The sequence below is a fragment of the Hyalella azteca genome, unplaced genomic scaffold (assembly GCF_000764305.2).
Source record: "Hyalella azteca isolate HAZT.00-mixed unplaced genomic scaffold, Hazt_2.0.2 contig3214, whole genome shotgun sequence".
Classification (NCBI taxonomy): Eukaryota; Metazoa; Arthropoda; class Malacostraca; order Amphipoda; family Hyalellidae; genus Hyalella; species Hyalella azteca.
This window is the reverse complement of record NW_025933466.1, coordinates 15,778-35,024: the sequence shown is the minus strand read 5'-3', so window position 1 is coordinate 35,024 and position 19,247 is coordinate 15,778. Positions and strand designations below refer to the sequence as shown.

The 19,247-nt window shown below is 41.7% G+C and overlaps 1 protein-coding gene across 1 annotated transcript; it reads left to right on the top strand.

Moving 5' to 3' along the window:
• Nucleotides 1-670: 670 nt before the first annotated feature.
• On the top strand, nucleotides 671-17,247 carry LOC108671247. Its single transcript, XM_018158746.2, has 14 exons — nucleotides 671-1,212; nucleotides 1,780-2,003; nucleotides 2,576-2,822; nucleotides 3,438-3,589; nucleotides 4,222-4,381; nucleotides 4,917-5,042; nucleotides 5,525-5,575; nucleotides 5,688-6,124; nucleotides 6,875-6,959; nucleotides 7,642-7,761; nucleotides 8,631-8,785; nucleotides 11,976-12,126; nucleotides 12,854-12,979; nucleotides 16,651-17,247. The coding sequence occupies exons 1-14, from the start codon at nucleotides 671-673 to the stop codon at nucleotides 16,733-16,735; spliced, it is 2,661 nt and encodes an 886-aa protein (XP_018014235.2). The 3' UTR covers nucleotides 16,736-17,247.
• The last annotated feature ends 2,000 nt before the right edge of the window (nucleotides 17,248-19,247 follow it).

Below are 19,247 nucleotides of genomic sequence, written 5' to 3'. Positions count from 1 at the left end.
TGAAAAGGTAATGCCCTCAAATAACAATCTAATGAATACTTGGAGAGGTAATGCGCACAGATAACAAGTTATGCAGATATCAAAGTAATCAATATTCGGAGAGGTAATGCACTCAAATAAGAAACGTGCGGATCTCTGTCGCGGTAATGCTCGCAGATAAAATGCTTTGGAATCTTTAAAGCCAACTCAACGTGGCAAAAATGACGTCGCTTCAATTTTCATTCTGGATAGAATTCAACGATGATTCAACTAGGCGGTGCCAGTTTGGCACATACAATTTCATTTCAATTGTGTTTTAAATTGTATTCTAATTTTAAAGCCCTTTTATGTCAAGAGAAGGTACCAACGTGACTTCGCTTGCGTTGAAAATTTGTGGATTAGATTTATAATTGACAGCATTTCACTAATCGATCGACTGCTTGGGTAAGAATCTGAAAATTTCTATATGTGATCGCAAAATATATACGAGGATTGCACTGAATTTGTAACGGAGGCTGAACAGTTATACCTAGTTTCAGAAAAACGCTGAAAATTGATCAACCAGAATATCTCACCAGTTACTCTTTAAACTCTCCCTGCCATTTCTGATTTTAAACCATAAATGCTTTTTATTCTTCTCTCGGGGTTGATCACTTAAATTTATGTTTACTGTGCAGAGGCCATCTGTAAGATGGCGTCCTCCACAGCTGGAGCATCTGCATCTAACGGTGCTACCTGCAGCAACGATAAGAAAAATGTTCGCATGAGCATACGTGGACTTTTGAATCTGTGCTCCAAATATACCGCGAAATTCATAGACATCGAGTGCAGCGACAAGCAAGCGGTTGATACGTACAAGAACTACATGGATAAATGTCATGGCTGCCCCTACAGTCAGACATCCTGGAAGATTATGTGTGGATCTTCAAATACGATTTTGGAAACTGTCAAGACTCCAGAGAACCTCGACATGACAGCTCTATCGTCACTCTTTTATTGTATCTTCAGCGTAAAGAAAGATGGAAGAGATCCAACAGAACTGTTGAAAAAAGTGGAAGCACTTGTGGTTGTCGTCAATGAAGTCTTGAGTAACGTCAGTTCAGTGGAAGATGCAAATAAATTTAAAGAAATACATCACAGATTATCGGACATGATCCAAGAAGCTGGAAAGTTCTACACTCTTTCACTTAGTGAAATACATGATTTAGAACAAAAGCTTGAACTTGAAATACGGTGTGGGTTTTCTCCAGTGGGTAAGATCCTGGCTAACGACTGCTGCCGAATTCTCACTGACGGCAAACAAATCGCAAGAGACAGATTCAAGATATTAACCGAANGCATATGATAATCTACGTTACTTGGCTGCGTTACTGCGTTACTCTGCAGTTTTATTTTACTGTGTTTCATTACTGCGGTATTCGGTTGCTAACATGATGCTGTTGCTTTAAGTTTTACTGCGTTTCTTCGATAGGTTTTCTGAACCCGTCGTTTTTGACAGTATTTGCGTTACTGGCAGTATGCGCGGGTCTATTAGTTACCGCAGTAACGGACTCCTGTGCAGCCACATGAATACCTTATGCTCTAGATTTACAGCACGACACTAAGTTTACAGCACGACCAGTTTTACAGCGTGTGTGTGTACAACCTGTCTCTTATACACATCTAGATGTGTATAAGAGACAGCACAATAGCTGTGCTTATTCTGGGTTTCTGTATTAATTTTTTGTGTATTAACATATTAATATTAATTAAGAATTAATAATAATATATTAATATTAATTGCCATTACAATCACTCCAGTGTCCAGGAAGTGATGGTATACGTCATTCAGGACTTCAGCAGCATCAGCCCACAGAAGTTCCAGGTTCGCTGGCCTGAGCTCAGGGCCGCCCTAGAGGTCGCTGGAGTCACCAGCGGCCGAGCCTGGCAGAGCCTGCTGCTCCGGAGTCCTGACGTCACGGAGCTGGCGAAGCACGCGGCCAAGATCACGATCGACGAGACTGATGAGTGGCATTTGCATTCTGGTGAGTTATATTCGAGTTGTAGTTGAGTAATAGAGATCGAGATAATAACAAAAGAAGTTTCAGCGATGATCAGGCCATCACACTTGTCGCCGATTCATGAAATCGCAGAAAATTAATAGCTAGTTGCGGGTCTCGAACACGTAACTCGTTGCTCAAATCTTGCTGTGCTTAACCGCCTGGCCTCCTCGCTGAACTGTCGCACAGAGCTGGGATCGAACCCGCATCTCTCTGCTCTAGTCCTGTACTCTGTACTGTAACCACTGGGCCACCATGCTCTTGGATGGTGTGTTATTTTATTACAGTCATGATCACCGAGACTAATGAGCGGCGTTTGCACTCTGGTGAATCGTATTTCTAGTGTAGTTGCACAAGAAGATGTTACAACCGAGCAAGTGAGTTACTTTATTAAGATCACAACGAAAGATACTACAGAGTTTCTAGCGCATTCCTGTGTTTCGGAAGTGGTGAAACTTTAGCCATTCATGGGCGGCTAGCATCAGGGCAATTTCCTTATAAACGCATTACCACGTAAAAATAGCTGAAAAACTAATACATGAAAAATTTGTCTCCAGCTAACGATGTGGTGGCTGTGGCGCTTACATTGCCACACGAACAGCCTCGCCTCATCGACATCAAGATGTCACCTGCCGTGCTGGGCGCTGAGAGGGCCAGCTGGCAGGAAATAACACGTCGGCACAAAGGACAACTGCAGCTGGACCTATCAGCTGGATTCCAGAAGGAGGCTTCAGGAAGTTCTCCTGAAACTGAAAACCGACCCGAAGCTTTCGACGATTTACTGGAAGACCTAAACGGTTCAAGGTCTGTAACGTTTATCTGACTATCCAAAAAGTGCATTAATTTTCGCTTCCGTCTATCCCAACCTTCGCCAATATTTATTGCTCCTGTAATATTTACATTATTGTTAGTTACAGTAATGTTTGCTGTTCAAGATTTATCTGACGACAGCATTTACACGTAAACACTCAAAGAAATGCAAAAGACTTTGTCCTGAAAGCAAAGCAATTTTTGCCATTCTGTGGATCGTTCTGAAGTAGTTTGGCCTGGAAAACTGCGTTTTAGTGCTACGTCCTCCCATTGCTCATGGTGTGGGCAAGAAAGGGTGTCAATATTAAGATAATTTTGCTCATTTATTTTTTTAGTGTTTATCAAGGCAATTATTTTCAACATTCATCTTATAATTTAACAATGATGTTGAGCCGCCATGGCGAAGTTCTAATACCTCACCCATTCCGATATTTTTTTAGAGACCATCTTCTGTTAAGGTCGTCGAAAGTAACTACCATTTGAAATGCAAATAATTTGATGACCTGGCGGTATCAGCCAACTATCCTTGTCATTTTTGGCATATTACCGATTTTATGACAGCTCACTAGACGTATAACTTTTTAATGCAAATGATTTTGTGTCGTACAGATGTCAGCTCACTCGCCTGATCGGCCGCATCAGCACCACGGCTGGCGTGTCTGCTGTGGCGTCGGTTTCAACCGCAGCAACTACGGATCTGCGGATCAGCCTCATCGCCCCCCTCAACTTGGACGCTCTGCAGGGCAAATACAAGAATCTATGTAAGTGCAAATCGTTAGCTTATTTGCGTGGTGATAAGCGTGGTGATAAACGGTGAGAGACGAGGAGCTACATAATGCAAACTGAAAAATGAGTATGACTTTGTCCCAATAGCGAAGCACTTTTTGTCGTTGTTTATATCATCCTGACCCAGTTTGGAGCGGAAAAAGGTCGTATCAATGCTATGTCCGCTTTCGGCACATATTGTAAGTAATAAGTAAAGAAGTTGTCGCTAATAGGACAACATGATTCATATTTTAATGAGTGCACGTCCAGAGGGGCGCCCTACGTAACGAAACACTCAGAAACGTTGGCGAGTCATTAGCAAAATAATGATACTTTCTTACCCACAGCACTAGCGGAAGTAGCGCTGATGCGCTTTTTCGCCACGTCAATCACATTAAAGATGACCCACAAAACGGTAGGAAGGCAGAATTATTTGGACATTGACTTTCTCATTCTCTTGAGTGATTAGCGTTTCCAATAGCGGCACACGGCTTCCAACTGTGTCGTCAAAGGCAGGCAGCCATATCAGGAGCATATTATATAACTCTGGATTTAATACTGAATCTCGAACTATACTCTTGAATGCAGGGATTTGAAATATGTAATAAAACGAATATTTCATTTGCAGTAGTGGAAATTAAGCCTCTGGATGGCTCTTGGGCTGCCGCAGCTTCAGCGCAGCGCCTGCCAGCCCAACCACCGTCACAGTTGCTGTTAATCGGGACCAAGCCCGGCAGTTGCGAGGCCATCGCCATAGCTGTTCGCACAATCACTCCTCCCGGAAAGAGGTATAATCGCATGAATTTTTAGCGATAAATTCATTAACATAAATTATTAATCAATCACTATCAATTAACATTATTTATCGGCACGATGCATGTATTTGGTCTACAAGTGAGACAGTACATTGTTATAGCTAACGATTCTTAACCATTAGAACCCCAGGCCGATTTTGACCAGATTTTTACTGCTATTTAAGATCTCACCCAGCTCGCAGCATCAATCTTAGCTTGGTAATAACTACTGAGCATAATGGCCCAGTGGTTAAAATTCAGAGTACCAGGATTGGAGCACAGAAGTTTGGGTTCAGTCCCAGTTCTGTGCGTCAGTTTCTGGTCAAATCGGCGTGGAGGCCGGACGGTTAAGCACAGCAAAATTTGAGCAGCGAGTTGCGTGTTCCAGACCACAGTAAGCTGTGAATGTTCTGCAATTTTAGTGATCGGATATCAGTGTCAGCGTCCATAAGGCCGTACGACTGTACAGCCTAATGGACGCCGACATCGCTATCCCACTATACCTAAGCTCATAGCTTTCTGTCAGCAGACTTGGCAACATATCGCTGGTGAACTGCGGGCTTGGGGAAGATGAGATCAACCAACTACTGGTGCAACTGCACAACGACGGCATTAGGAGCGCCGATGGCGGCCATACAAGATTTACTAGAAGCGGGTGAGTCTCAGTGGTAACTGACACACATGTCTTGAGTCTCGAGTGATTAGGCCAAACTTGTCGTAAAGCTCAATGATAACACAAATAAAATTTGGGCGCAACCTAGGCTTTTGCTCATGAATCGCTACAAACGTGTTAAAGTTATTCTGGCTCTGCTTGACCACCCGATCAAAATTAGTTTGTCAGAATCTCCTTTCTGACATTATAGTCGCCAGAGAGTATTAGAAAGTTTGCCGAACCGAGTAATACCTAGCTTGCAAGCTGTCCAGACGCTGCCCTTCGCCCAGAACCCAAGTGGAAACAGAGCGGCTGATTTACCTGCTCCCAGAGTCCTAGGCGGCACTTATCGCAGAGTCGGACCAGCATGTAAATTTTTGTTGGAAAACAGGCACGCGTCTCGAGTGCAACAGTCAGACGTGCTATTATTACTTAGTTTCAGTAGCCATAAACCCTGAACTCACCAACCACCTGCTGCTGAACAGGGACGGAGACGTGACGCTGTGTCTAGCGGACGACCTCCCAGACGGCACCTGGTGAGTGGCCTAGGCGACAGTGCAAATTCATGCAATCAATTTCATGCAATCAAATTTTTTTGTCAAACTCTGTCATTATGACAGGCTTTTATATACGTTGTTTCCTGCGTAGGCCTACGGGCGCCGCAGCCCAAGACGTCTCCCAGTCACAGTCCAGCAACGCAACCCAGGCTGATCCCATGCCGTTGCTGGACGAAAGCGCCGGAACACAAGTCGCCGCCCAGTCACAGTCCAGCAGCGCAGCCCAGGCTCATCCGCCGCCGTTGCTGGACGCGGGCGCCGCACCCCAAGTCGTCGCCCAGTCACAGTCCAGCAGCGCTGCCCAGGCTCACCCGCCGCTTCTGCTGGGCGCGGGCGCCGCACCCCAAGTCGTCGCCCAGTCACAGTCCAGCAACGCCGCCCAGGCTCATCCGCCGCTATTGCTGGACGCGGGCGCCTCGGCGCGGAGGTGGCGAAATGAATGCCTCCGCCTTCCCCAGGAGTCGCTGGTCACCATGTTCGTTGCGGTGTCAAGCCTGGTGGAGGAAAAGCACTTCGTCGTAACGGAAAGTAAGATTCAGGCGCACGAAACATTTCCCGTGAACTTACTGCACATTTTCTGAATGTTCGTTCAATTGTTAATATTTGAAACAGTTTACGTACAAACGTTGTTATGGCGTGTTTGTGAAAACAAATGTTGATTTTTGATAAATGTTCATTTTTTGACATATGTTCATTTCTTGACAAATATCCATTTTTTGACAAATGTTTATTTAGTAAAATGTTCATTTTTGAGAAATGTTAATTTATGGCAAATATTCATCGATAGACATGTAATCGATAAAATTGTTACTTTTAATGCTGAAATGTGTAACAAAACACACTCTCACAGAATTATGTGAGACATTGTCTAAATATCGATGTACTTGTTCCCTTGTATGGGGCCTCGTGATCAAAATTGTCTCGACAGAAGGGTATATATGTTCAACGTGCAGAAACTATGTCAGTATTACGACAATACGACCTAGTATTTTTTCCTAGTATGCTGCATCTATACTGTATCTAGAGGGCAGGGTGGCCTAGTGTTTAAAGTTCAGCAGAGCACCAAGATTGGCGCAGAGAGGCGCGGGATCGATCCCAGCTCTGTGCGACAGTTTCTGGTCATAATCGGGGGGAGGCCGGGCGGTTAAGCACAGCAGAATTGTAGCAGTGAGTTGCGAGTTCGAGACCGCAAAATGCAGTGAATGTTCTGCGATTTATTATTATTTATAGAAAAAACTCAAATTAAAACTTTATCAAAACACAGCTTGCTTCTTGCAGGCCGTGACCTGGAAGCCGTTGCCCTCATGCTGCCCCACGTTAGTGACAAGTCCGTGCTTGTGAAGACTTCACCAAGCGCCCTCAGGTTAGTCCCATGTGACACAGAAAAGATTTGTATCATTATAATCAGAAAATTATCGAAATTTTGTCCAAAAGCGCACATTTACTCTTGTATGTGTCATCCTGACCCAGATTGGCTCAAAAAATATACGTATCTGAAAGTGGGTCCATAATTAGACGATATGACGTCATAACTTTTATGAGTGTAATTCGCTCACAACGCAAGTTTACCAAGAATTTAAAAGAAAAGAATATGCCAAGTAAATTCACGATGTCATCATTCAATTACGACATAGGGATTTACTAGCCGTTTCTTTCACATCTAGAGCAGAAACTTGTTAAGACATAGCATCCTAAGTACACGTAGCAGCCTTAGCACACGTAGCAGCCAAAGTACACTTAGCGGCCCAGGTACACGTAACAGCCTAAGTACATGTAGCGGTATAAAGTACACGTAGCGGCCTAAGTACACGTAGCGGCCTAAGTAAACGTAGCGGCCAAAGTACACGTAGCGGCCTAAGTACAGGTAGCGGCCTAAGCACACGTAGCGGGTGATTCCTCGTCCGGGTTAGTTTAGGTTGAAAAGATATCAGTGAGTAGGAGTTAGGCTGTAAAAGCTACGAATTCCTAACTAATTTTGATAGTGCGGCCCCAGGTAATTTAAATGAAGTGGTACCTAAAAAATCCCTCGTCTGTCACTATTTCAGATCTCCAATGTGGCAGCAGATAGCGCAGCAGCACCAAGGCCAATTCTTCATCCATCTTCTGAACATAAACTTTGTATTCCAGCCATGCGATGACGTCCTACAGCCTCTACTTAGTAACAGGTGAATCATCTTCCGGTGAACAGTTTAGCGTAGATGCGGCCTTTAAAACTTTTGAACTTTAGTTTTTAAAGTTTAAAAGCAGTTTTATAACTCATCCTCATATAACTCATATAAAATCAGTTTTATACTCTTCCTTTCAACTTTGGATCGTGTTTTTGCTTTGGTATGTTAGATATTGAGTCCGTTTTGTGTTTGGAAACTTTTTGCATTTTACTTTTTCACAATTATTTTACGATCTCCGACCGACCGACCCATGAACATGGACTTTACTTCAAAAATTCGGAAATTCATAACGTTAATTTGTATTTAAATAGAATGAAAATTCTTTACATTGATAAATGAATTCTAATAGTTGATGAATGAGCAACATCTAGAATTAAGAATACATTTTATGTTATATTTTAACTTTAACTCCTTGTCATCTTGTTTACAATAATCAAAGTCTTAGATGGTTGAAGCATGCTCAATATTTATTGTGCATATTGATAATAAATTTACTTTTGTTTTGTTATCATTTACCAATTAAGAAAATACTGCTCAGTAATGCATTAGTAAAAACATTTCAGAGCCTCAATATTTACTATTATATTACAATATATGCGCACCACTGTGAAGTTAGAACAAATCTCAACGATGCCTTACTCTCAGATAAATATATGGCTCATATTGTCTAAATAGTGACACACTTCGTGCGTGCAGCAATAATACGTCTTTTTTTCCGGGCCTAACTGAGCCTGGATGACCTACAAAGTGGCAAAATGTGTCTCGCAATTTGTACTAAGTACCATTCATTTATTTGAGTGTACAATTGTTTCAATTTTCGAGATAACAAAAACATTAAAGGATTTAGAATCCTTTTAATCCTACAGGTGCAGGATCAAAGGATTCCAAGGATGCATGCAGACCGCGGCAGGAATCTCAGCCCTGGCCTCAGTGTGTGGACTTGCTCCTCCAGCCTACGTCCACATTCAGCTCGAGGCTCCGCTGGACCTCAGTCCACTGCTCGGCAAATGTGACAAGCTCTGTGAGTAACGCACTCAGGGGACTTTATGGACTTTGTCTGAATTGCGATGCATTCTTGGCTTTTTATGGGTCATCCTGACCAAGTTTGGGCTATCAAGAGGGCAATTAAAGCTACGTCTGCTCTCTGCTCGTGCTGTGAGTAAGAAAGTGTGTAAGTTTTTGAACAATTCCACTTATTCTTTTTTTGAGTGCGGGATTGTTTATACCAGTTAAATTTTCTTGAACTGTAAAAATATTAACATGAAATTAATATATTTATACCCTCACAGGAACCGTATAGTCGGCGTATACCCATAGGTGAAATTGGTACGGTGACGTCATTGTATACATCTATACCTGCAGGTGCATATACACCAGTGGTTTAATTTATACCCGTTGTTACTTTATCTAAACCTGCAGGTTTATATAACGGTTGAAATAATACCGGCTGTCATTTTATCTTTACCTGCAGGTGTATATACCCCAGCAGTTGACATTATAACATAACATAGTGATGTTAGCATTAAACCGCAGCTGCCACGTATCAGCCCAGTTAACTAAACTGTCAAGATCATCTTGCAATTGCGCTTTATTTGACGCATCTTTCACTGTATTGTAAACTTTTGTGTCGTCGGCATACATGGAGCACACGCTGGTAACTACTTCTTGTAGATCGTTTATAAAAGCAACGAACAAAATAGGCCCAAGAACGCTTCCTTGTGGCACGCCACCGCTCATTGATGCCCAGTCTGACACGGTTCCGTTAATGCTGACACTTTGTCGTCTACCTACTAGAAAATCTCTGATCCATTGGAGTACGTTTCCCTCAATTCCCAAAGACTTCACTTTACGCAACAGCCGCTCAAATGGGACACTGTCAAATGCTTTGGCATAATCGAGGTACAATGCATCCACTGGCTCCCTTTCGTCCAGCAGGTGAGTCCACTCGTTCAACGTAGATAATAAGTTAGTGGTGCATGATCTACCGGCAATAAAACCATGTTGATAATCTGATAGGAGATGGTGAACAGTCAGGTGAACGATAATTAATCCCATCCCTCACAACAGATTCCATTAGCTTACAAACAACACTTGTCAGACTGACAGGGCGATAGTTACCGGGGCTGCTTTTGTCACCTTTTTCGAACAATGGTGTTACTTGAGCTTCTTTCCAATCGGACGGCAAAATTCCTTCGTTCAAGGTTTTTGAAAGAATACTGTCAACGGGCCGGCAAGAACGGCTGCTAATTCTTTGAGCAATCCGGGATTTAAGCCGTCTGGTCCACATGACCTGTTGGGATTTAGAGCTACCAGGCGCAGTCTGGCGCATGAGAACCTCTTCTTCGTGTATTTCAAAGCCTGTTAACTTCAAGCCGGTTGGGCACTCCTCATTATCTGGAATACTGTTCAAGTCCTCATCTGTGAACACACTGCTGAAGAACTGATTAAGAACGTTAGCCTTGCCCTCATTAGAGGAAGTCTTTCTTTTGTCTACTTTCAAATCAGTATACCGTCCTTTGACTTACACTTCGAACTAGCGTACAAAAAGAAGTCTTTCTGATTTTTTGGCATTTCTAGCAATATTTTTTTCGAAGTTTTTCACTGCAGTGCGGCAAACTTTTTTAGCTTGATTTCGAGCTCTTGCAAACAGGTTATAATCAGAATCGCTGCGAGTTCGTAAATAACGCTTGTTGGCTTCTTTCTTGGTCTTTAGCTGAGCCTTAACGGCACTGTTTATCCACTGGGACTTTTTGACTCCTCCAAGCGTAATTTTAGGTACACAGGTATCAACTGCTGACATAACCGTGTCCTTGAAAAACGACAATGAATCAGCCACATTCATGTCCTTAAAACAGTCCGAAATATTCGCCGCATTCACCGCTTCACGGAGTTTATCATAGTCGCCTTTCGCAAGGCTCAAACGTTCACGCTTCCGAAGCGTTTTTTTTTCTGCACAACACTTAATACTGAAAAACAATGATTTGTGGTGGCTTTTGTCCAACGGAGCCTCGTGGCAAAGCTCATCTATCATTGATTCTTCACTAGTAAACACTAGATCAAGAATATTTGAGATCTGTTTACCCTTAAAATGGGGTGGGCTCGGTGCTGTTCTGGATTAAAAATGAGTCTCGCACTTTATCGTTATCAGAGGAGCTGTTAGATGATCTATAAAGGACTCCTATGAGGAGGCTATCCTTGCCTTTAAGAGTAAGTTCGCACCACACTGATTCTCTAGTCTAGCTGATTGATGCTCTGCAGATAACTTGACTGGCTGGGCCCCATAAGAGGTTCTAACCCACAGAGCTACACCTCTACTGCACTGCTCTTCATTTAAGTTATGAAAACAATCAAAACCTGGCAACTGAAATTCAACAGGTACAATTTCCCCCCGTGATTTTTAGGGAGTGTTTCTGTAATACAAAAAATTTCTATACACTCGTTTGCAATCACAGTTAACAATTCAATTTTTTTGTTCAAAGCGGAATCCGAGTTCGTGCGAAAACATTTTAAAACTTTTTGCACTTTCACTTTGATTTTTGCGGTTTTGGACATTACTTACAGGTCTGGAACTGTGGACATGACTTTTACTGTTTACTTGTCTTCCAGCTCCGCTAACTGGTCGTGTGCGGCCGGTGTTGTCTTGACATTGCGAGAGTGGTAGTCCTGATTTTCCGTGCTTTTCCGCCTGATTCTCTCCTGCCATTTTATGCGAAAATCCTCTCTCTCTAAAGGGGTGAAATCCTTCTTTACAAAAAGGGAGTGGTACTCAGGAGATTCTCCAAGCTTTCTCGCTGCTTTCAGCACGCTTCCACAACCTGTGACCTGTGCAGGCTCCTTTACAGTCACCAACAAAGGTTTGCAGGTGTTGGCAGCAGCATCCTTCGAGCGTAGCCTCTTGCACGATTTAATATCAACCGGTATGCTGAGTGCCTAGCTACCTCATTCTGCAATGAATTCAGCATCAGCCATCACTCAGTCCTTCGTATCAGATGCGGAACTCTCAGGAACTCCAAACCAAACCAAGTGGCACTTCCCACGTTCTCTGTCCAGTAACTCGCGGATTGTCATTTTCAGCTCCACCAGTTGTCATTTTATCTATACCTGCAGGTGTATATAATGGTTGAAATTATACCGGTTATCATTTTATCTATACCTGCATGTATATGTAAAGGTTGAAATTATACTTGTTATAATTTTATCTATACCTGCAGGTGTATATACCCCAGTGGTAGACACCGTCAGAGCCACCATGCACCTGCCGGACCAGCCTGTCCCCCAGCTGGTGGTGCTGGGGGCCCCAGCTGGCAGCTGGAAGGCCGTGGCCCAGACGGTGCTGATGTACGCGCCTAGAGGCAAGAGGAGGTCAGTCGCGGAAAAATAAATAAAATTCTCTAAAAATACATTTTTAAAATAAAAAAAAATTTTGAATATTAATACATTAAAATTTTAGAAAAATATAAGTGTCACAAATTAGAATAGAAAACAGAAGAAAGTCCAGAAATGGCAACGTGAAGTATTAATATGTATATTATGTGTGAATATTATTTATATTTTGTATAATTATTGTATTTATGTAGTATATATAATTGTTATAACATAAAATAATGTGAAAATGCTTTTATTTTACGAAATTTGGAATGTAATTGAATAAATACAAGTTTGTGTAATATATAAATCTCACAAATCCTAACTTTCAGGATTTCAATTGTTGATTAAACTGATTGTAAAGTCAACTGCATCTCGTTCGTTTCGGCCATAATTGCGAACAAGTGTCTGGCACACGAAATTTATAATATGTAACAATTATTATTATGGGTAATTTAGACATTATTTCTTCAGAAAAAAATTTTAATGGTATATTAAATAAAATCTGCACTATTCATCAATGTGCTTCATCAATGTCGCAATAGAAAGAAAATTTACATCTCCATACTTTACTTCAATGCAGAGCATTTCTTCTGATTTATTTTATAATTGAAATAAACATCATAAAAATTTTCACAAGGAAATTAAAATTCCATTTTCTCTTACCTAGTGACGTGCAATGCATCCTTCTCCCAATATTCCCAACACTCTATCCTTGTCGCAGGTTCGAATCCCTGCACCTGAAAAACTCGGGGCTGAGCGCCGATGAGCGGCGGCGGCTGCTGCGTCTGTTGCACGTCAAGCGCGTCAAGACCGGCGACTCGGGCGCCACGCGGGGCGAGATGTTGGGGTGGGTTTATATATATGACGGTATATTTATAGTGCATGGAGTTTATATATGACGGTGTATATATAGTGCATGGAGTCTATATATGACGGTACAGTGGGGTTGAGGAAGAGTGGGGTTAAGGCTCTGATTGAGAAACGCGAGGCTACAAACAGGCTTGGCTCTTCCCTATGAGTTTCTTCACAAATTAGGCTGGACTTTACTTCACTCGTAAATGAGATGGCGTTAGGGATTTTTCCATGCTTACCCAGCTCTTTATTTATAAACTGTGACCAGGAACAAAAAATATGTAAACTTTGTATTAAAAGAGTTACAATGAAACGAAATTTAAAGAAACTTTGAATATTATTGTTTATCAAGTCTGCGACTGTTACACTTTTTTTGACATATAAAAGGGTTGTAATTTTTATTTTCAATTGAATGGTATACTCGGAATTTCTTGATAAGCCTCCTTGTTGTAGATTTTTTCTACCAAAAAATAGTTATGATCGAGCCTGCTGATACGCGGAGGGAAAATCCCGCATATTAACTGCTCAAGTCGTCAGTCGTGAAAAGATCCGGTCAAATGACACGATTTTAGATCTTCTGTGAACAAGGCACGAAAAGGAAAAGAATCGGCGACAGACCACATCAGGCCTACACTGCAGCGCCGAGATCACTATGTTATGTTATGTTAAATGCAGGTGATATGGAAGTTATGAGGGAAATGAGACGTCGTAAATTACTGAGCTGTCAGTTCACGACGGGCAGCATGGTGAAGGCGAACTCAATAAGGGGCGAAGAATAATACGTGGCCAGTGGTCGGCCTATCCAATTAGTTATAGCCGACCGTTGGCCATTCCTCGGCCACCTGAAAGCGACCAGTTGCCGCGAAGAAGGGTCTGGCTAGGATATCATATTACAAAGAGTACAAGCTCGAGGGTAGCGACTGGCCGAGCTTTGGGCAGATCAAGGATTTTACACGATGGTTGCGAAAAACTCGCTCTCAGACTTCACTGCATTCTGACTACCAGCCTTAAGTGGGCTAGTACTTAATAATTAAATCCCTGAAAAGGGATTTATTGGGACTGGACTGGATTGAATGGTGCTGAGTTGAAGTAAGTGGGATTAAGGCGGAGTGGGGATGCTGCTGAGTGGGTATGGTGGGTCTGAGTGGAGTTGAGGCAGAGTGGGATTGAGGCTGAGTGAACTAAGTGGGGCTGGGTGGGGTTGAATGATCTGAGTAGAGATACTATAGTTGGATGGGTTTGAGCGGGGTTGATGCTGGCTGGGGGTGAGGCTGAGCGGGGTTGAGGCTGAGCGGGGTTGATGCTGGCTGGGGGTGAGGCTGAGTGGGGTTGTGGCTGAGAAAGGCTTTTACAAAACCGGTATAGTGTGGCAGAATAAGCGTTTCAATATGAACCTGCGTACATTAATTCACACTATAGCTAGCAGGGCCACGGCCACTTCCCAACTCTCCTCATTTGACGATATTCCTTATTCGAAATTCACTCCTAAATTTCTCCCTAGTACAGGTTAGCCTAAATAAACGTGTATACTTACGCAGACCTGACCTACCATCAATAATATGTACGAGTTAAAAACTCTGTTCGCCAAACACAGACGGTTTTTCCAGCTAGACCCACTAACCACTGACGATGAATCGGGCGCTCTGTATACTTAGGCCGTTACGTGTACTTGAACGGTTAAATGTAATTAGTCCTCTACGTGTATTTAAGCGTGTTTTGATAGTTCGGCGTCTGAATGTTTCACAAGAATGTTTCACATGCCACTTCTGATTCAACTCGGACCCACTCAATAACCACTAGGCTGGAGCAAGAGATATTCAAGCTCACAGTTTCAAATGAAATATGGCCGCCGATTATTGTGATTTAATCAATCAGCCTAAATATTAACCAAGTAAATTTCGACGTGGAGTGAGATACCACAGTAGCAGACGTTGTCTACAGTGGCATGACTGTCCCACCAATGGCTTGACAGCAATCTTGCACTGAGAGAAATGGGCGGGTCTGGATGACCCACTTTGATGAGTCAACCGCGTCCGAAAATCGATGCACTTTTTTGACTCACTTACCCCATTTGTGGGTCATACTGACCCATTAAATTTCAAGCATGACTCACTTGTGGCGTTAAATCGCTCTGACGCTCAGATGCTAACTACGTATCCATGCTACGGGTGGCGTCATAAGGGATTTGACGTCACAAGTGAGTCATGCCTGGAATTTAATGGGTCAGTATGACCCACAAATGGGGCAAGTGAGTCAAAAAAGTGCATCGATTTTCGGACGCTGTTGACTCATCAAAGTGGGTCATCCAGACCCGCCCATTTCTCTCAGTGTGGCTGTCAAGCTGTGACGTAGAAGCGTTGAATAATTTTTAACTTAAGTTACGCTTATTTAAGATTCATTTGAACCTCAATCTATTGTGAAATTCGGATTGTATATTCTGCATTAAATTAAAATTCAATGATTTATTGGTTAGATCATATTTCTAAATCACAGCTTTCAAGCGCCTCAGCCCAGAATTAAATTTCACATTCAAATCTCGATGCGATATGCATGAAGATTACGTGCTCCAAAACCATCTCCGTACATATAAAGTGAATTGCATAAAACACATAGATTTCCTAAGTAAAAATACCAAATAAAATTGTATCTCCGTCTGGTTAATGATGGGTCCACTATGCCAGCCAGCCATCAGGCTCATGCATTCCATATTCCATAATTTACAGCAGTAAAAAATAAGTGAAATTTTTACAAATATGAGGGACCAGCGATATTTTAAGAAGATTGACGGGGAGCAAGGGAATTTGATGAAAGATGTACAACTGCGTATTGCCTAAGACGCGCTGGCGTCGTGCGATGCCTGATTTCGCACCGCTTACTACGGAGATTCAGTGGCAAAGACGGCGTCTTCTGAGGTGTTGCTCGAGCGAGTCAGGTCACAGTAGGCGCTAGTGACGTGATTTGTGACACATTATTTGACCTAGTGTGACCTACTGGGTCACAACCCACGTCACCAGCGCCTAATATGACCTGCCTTGCTCGAGCAACACCTTAAAAGACGTGGCCATTGCCAGGTATAACCTCCGATGTAAACGGTGGGGCACTAACATCGCGTCTTCAATTTAACCGTGATGGGTAATACGCAGTTGTAATTGTACATACATCTAGAATTAAATTATCCAGAAAATGATGAAACACAAGGTCATTGGAAGCTAAATAAAGCTAAAGTTTCTAATGAATAAAAAAATATACATAAATTTGATGCTACCCATTTAAAAATCAAGGCCGTGGCCCGGAAGGTGTGCCTTGTTGAAAAAACTCAACTTTAAATTAAATTCATGCGAATACAGTGATTATACTGCATACAAATGTCCTGTATAGTTGACCTAAATTAATACTGTTCATCATTTTCCTGTATAGTTAATCCGAATTTTTCAGCATTTTCACTTCGTGAACTTTAATCCGAGCTCTTCAGCATTAAGCAATTGAAATATTTAATGTAATTGTTTTTTTTTAAAGTGGTGTAGGATGAGGACACTTAATCAGAGGCGTTGTGGGCCTGGGTCAAGCTATATTCTTTAATAATTTTTGCATCGTCAGAGATGATATCTGATGTTTTTTCATCAACAGCTCTGTTGATACTCGTTGACATTTCTCATCAATCAACAGAGACGGCGACATTTGCCTCCACATCGGCAGCTGCCCCCCACGGACTGATGCAGAGGCCTGTATCAGCTGCACGGACTACATCTGATGCAGGCATCAGCTGCGCCGACTGCATCTGATGAAGGAATCAGCTGCACGGACTGCATCTGATGAAGGCTTCAGCTGCACGGACTACATCTGATGAAGGCTTCAGCTGCACGGACTACATCTGATGCAGGCATCAGCTGCACGGACCACATCTGATGAAGGCTTCAGCTGCACGGACTACATCTGATGAAGGCTTCAGCTGCACGGACTACATCTGATGAAGGCATCAGTTACAAGGACTACATCTGATGCAGGCATCAGCTGCACGGACTACATCTGATGAAGGCATCAGCTGCACGGACTGCATCTGATGCAGGCATCAGCTGCACGCACTACATCTGATGCAGGCATCAGCTGCACGCACTACATCTGTTGAAGGCATCAGCTGCACGGACTACATCTGTTGAAGGCATCAGCTGTACGGACTGCATCTGATGCAGGCATCAGCTGCACGGACTACATCTGTTGAAGGCATCAGCTGTACGGACTGCATCTGATGCAGGCATCAGCTGCACGGACTACATCTGTGCTGATAATATCAGTCTAAATCACACACGCCGTATCTATGATACGAACTACCGTGCTTGATGGCATGTAAGTTATTGCAATATTCAATCCGATGATAGCTTTATCATTATATCAATAGTTTAATTAAGTACTAGTTAATTTAAGTTATTTTATAGCCTGGCATTTATTTATGTTTTGTCAACGCTACTTTTCGCTACTGCCTGTTTGTTGTGATGACATCACGTGCTTCACTCTAAAAAATGTGCGTTTAAAATTACGTTTTAAAGACAACACTTCTAAAGAATACAGTGTTTCCGATGTTACATATCTACAATGAATTTCTAATTTTATTTCCATATGTTCAAAAATTAATTTTTAAATTCTTTTTAATATATGAAAAAAGTTTAAATATTCAAAATTATTTATTATGCCAATTTATTCTTATATTGTCTCCGACTTTACGCAAGTGTGCAAAATTTTAGATCTATTGGACAGGTAGTAGTGTGTTGAATTTTGATTATAAGATTTATGGCAGACAGACAAACAACAAGAAGTGAAGTTAAAGAGAAGTGTTGTAAAAATGAGCGAGTCTTTGTCTAAATATCATTGCACTTTTAGCCCTTTTGTGGGCCGTCTTGACCGAGTTTGGCCCGGCAAAAGGCCGTATCAGAGCTACGTAAGGACTTTAACTCGATAATCACGGATTTATCTTTTAACTCAAATTATCGATAGCAATTGAGGACTTAAATTCGATAATCGGGGATTTTAATCATATATAATAAATTCGTTATACAATTGTATTCATCTAGCTTTTCCTTTCTTTTGTAGGGGCTTATACCGTATAAGTACGGCGACTAAATGATTATAAATCAGAAGTCACGCACGAATCACTATAGGTATCTCCATCGATGATTGACGTTAGGATTATTGAAACGTTTTCAATTTTAAGAAATTATTTAAAATAATTTAAAGATATTTACAGACTGGAGTCATTTCAACCGTAAATTTAATTTCATGGACCATTTTATCCATTTTAATTTTATAATTCAATCGATAGTTATTATAATAATTAATAGTTAATTTCAATTTAATCGATATATAAAGAGGTAGCTCCAGTAAATATGCAAGGTTGTCTCGTGGTAATAGTTCTGAGCACCAGAATTTGAGCAGTGAGTTGCGGGTTCGATCCCAGCTCTGTGCGAAATTTCTTGTCAAATCGAAGAGGAGGTCGGACGGTTAAACACAGCAAAATTGGAACAGTGAGTTGCGTGTTCGAGACCCACAACAAACTGTGAAAATTTTACGGCGTTTAGAATGGCCCATCTACGGAAGTGTCACGAATAGGAATCGATCAGACCCAAGGCATCAAAAGAAAATTTATAGACCCTGGTAAGATAATTTTGCGGTGAAGTTCAACTTTAATGTTTAGTGGTAGGATGGCAGGACTTCTGTTCTACCCAATTCGTAATATAATATAGTTTTGTCAATTATGATTTTTTTCGAAGCAGACAAAAACAGTGACACACAAATTGAAAATAAATTTGGATTTACGTACGACATTAAACGAGGAGTTGAACAGGCAAAACAAATCAAAATAATCTTTATTTAATCTTATCTCTATTATTTATTTAACCTTACATTGTAGACAAACTAAAATATGCTGTCGGAGACGAACAATTCTAAGTACATAGCACTCACAATAATTAGTGGCTCATATTGTCCAAAAATATGATCCACTAAATAAAATTGTTTAAATGTCAATAAATAATAAATATTATTAAATTAAAAAAATAAAAAAATTGCCACTAAATAAAATTGATCACTAATTGACTGTGACTAATAAAATTGACTAAAAATATGATCCACTAAATAAAAATTGACACACTTTCTTACCAACAGTACACGTAGCAGTGAGAGGGCACGTAGCACTGATACGCCCTTTTGCTGGGCCAAAGTGAGTCAAGATGACCCACACAAGAGCATAATGTGGACAAAACTCCTCGCTA

What these genes read in the sequence shown, in the direction of transcription:
- LOC108671247 (XM_018158746.2), top strand. Translation starts at nt 671, where the DNA reads ATGGCGTCCTCCACAGCTGGAGCATCTGCATCTAACGGTGCTACCTGC. An exon ending in GACCTCCCAGACGGCACCTG is followed by an intron (nt 5,576 to 5,687) that starts GTGAGTGGCCTA and finishes TTTCCTGCGTAG; the next exon opens with GCCTACGGGCGCCGCAGCCC. An exon ending in GCGCCTAGAGGCAAGAGGAG is followed by an intron (nt 12,127 to 12,853) that starts GTCAGTCGCGGA and finishes TCCTTGTCGCAG; the next exon opens with GTTCGAATCCCTGCACCTGA.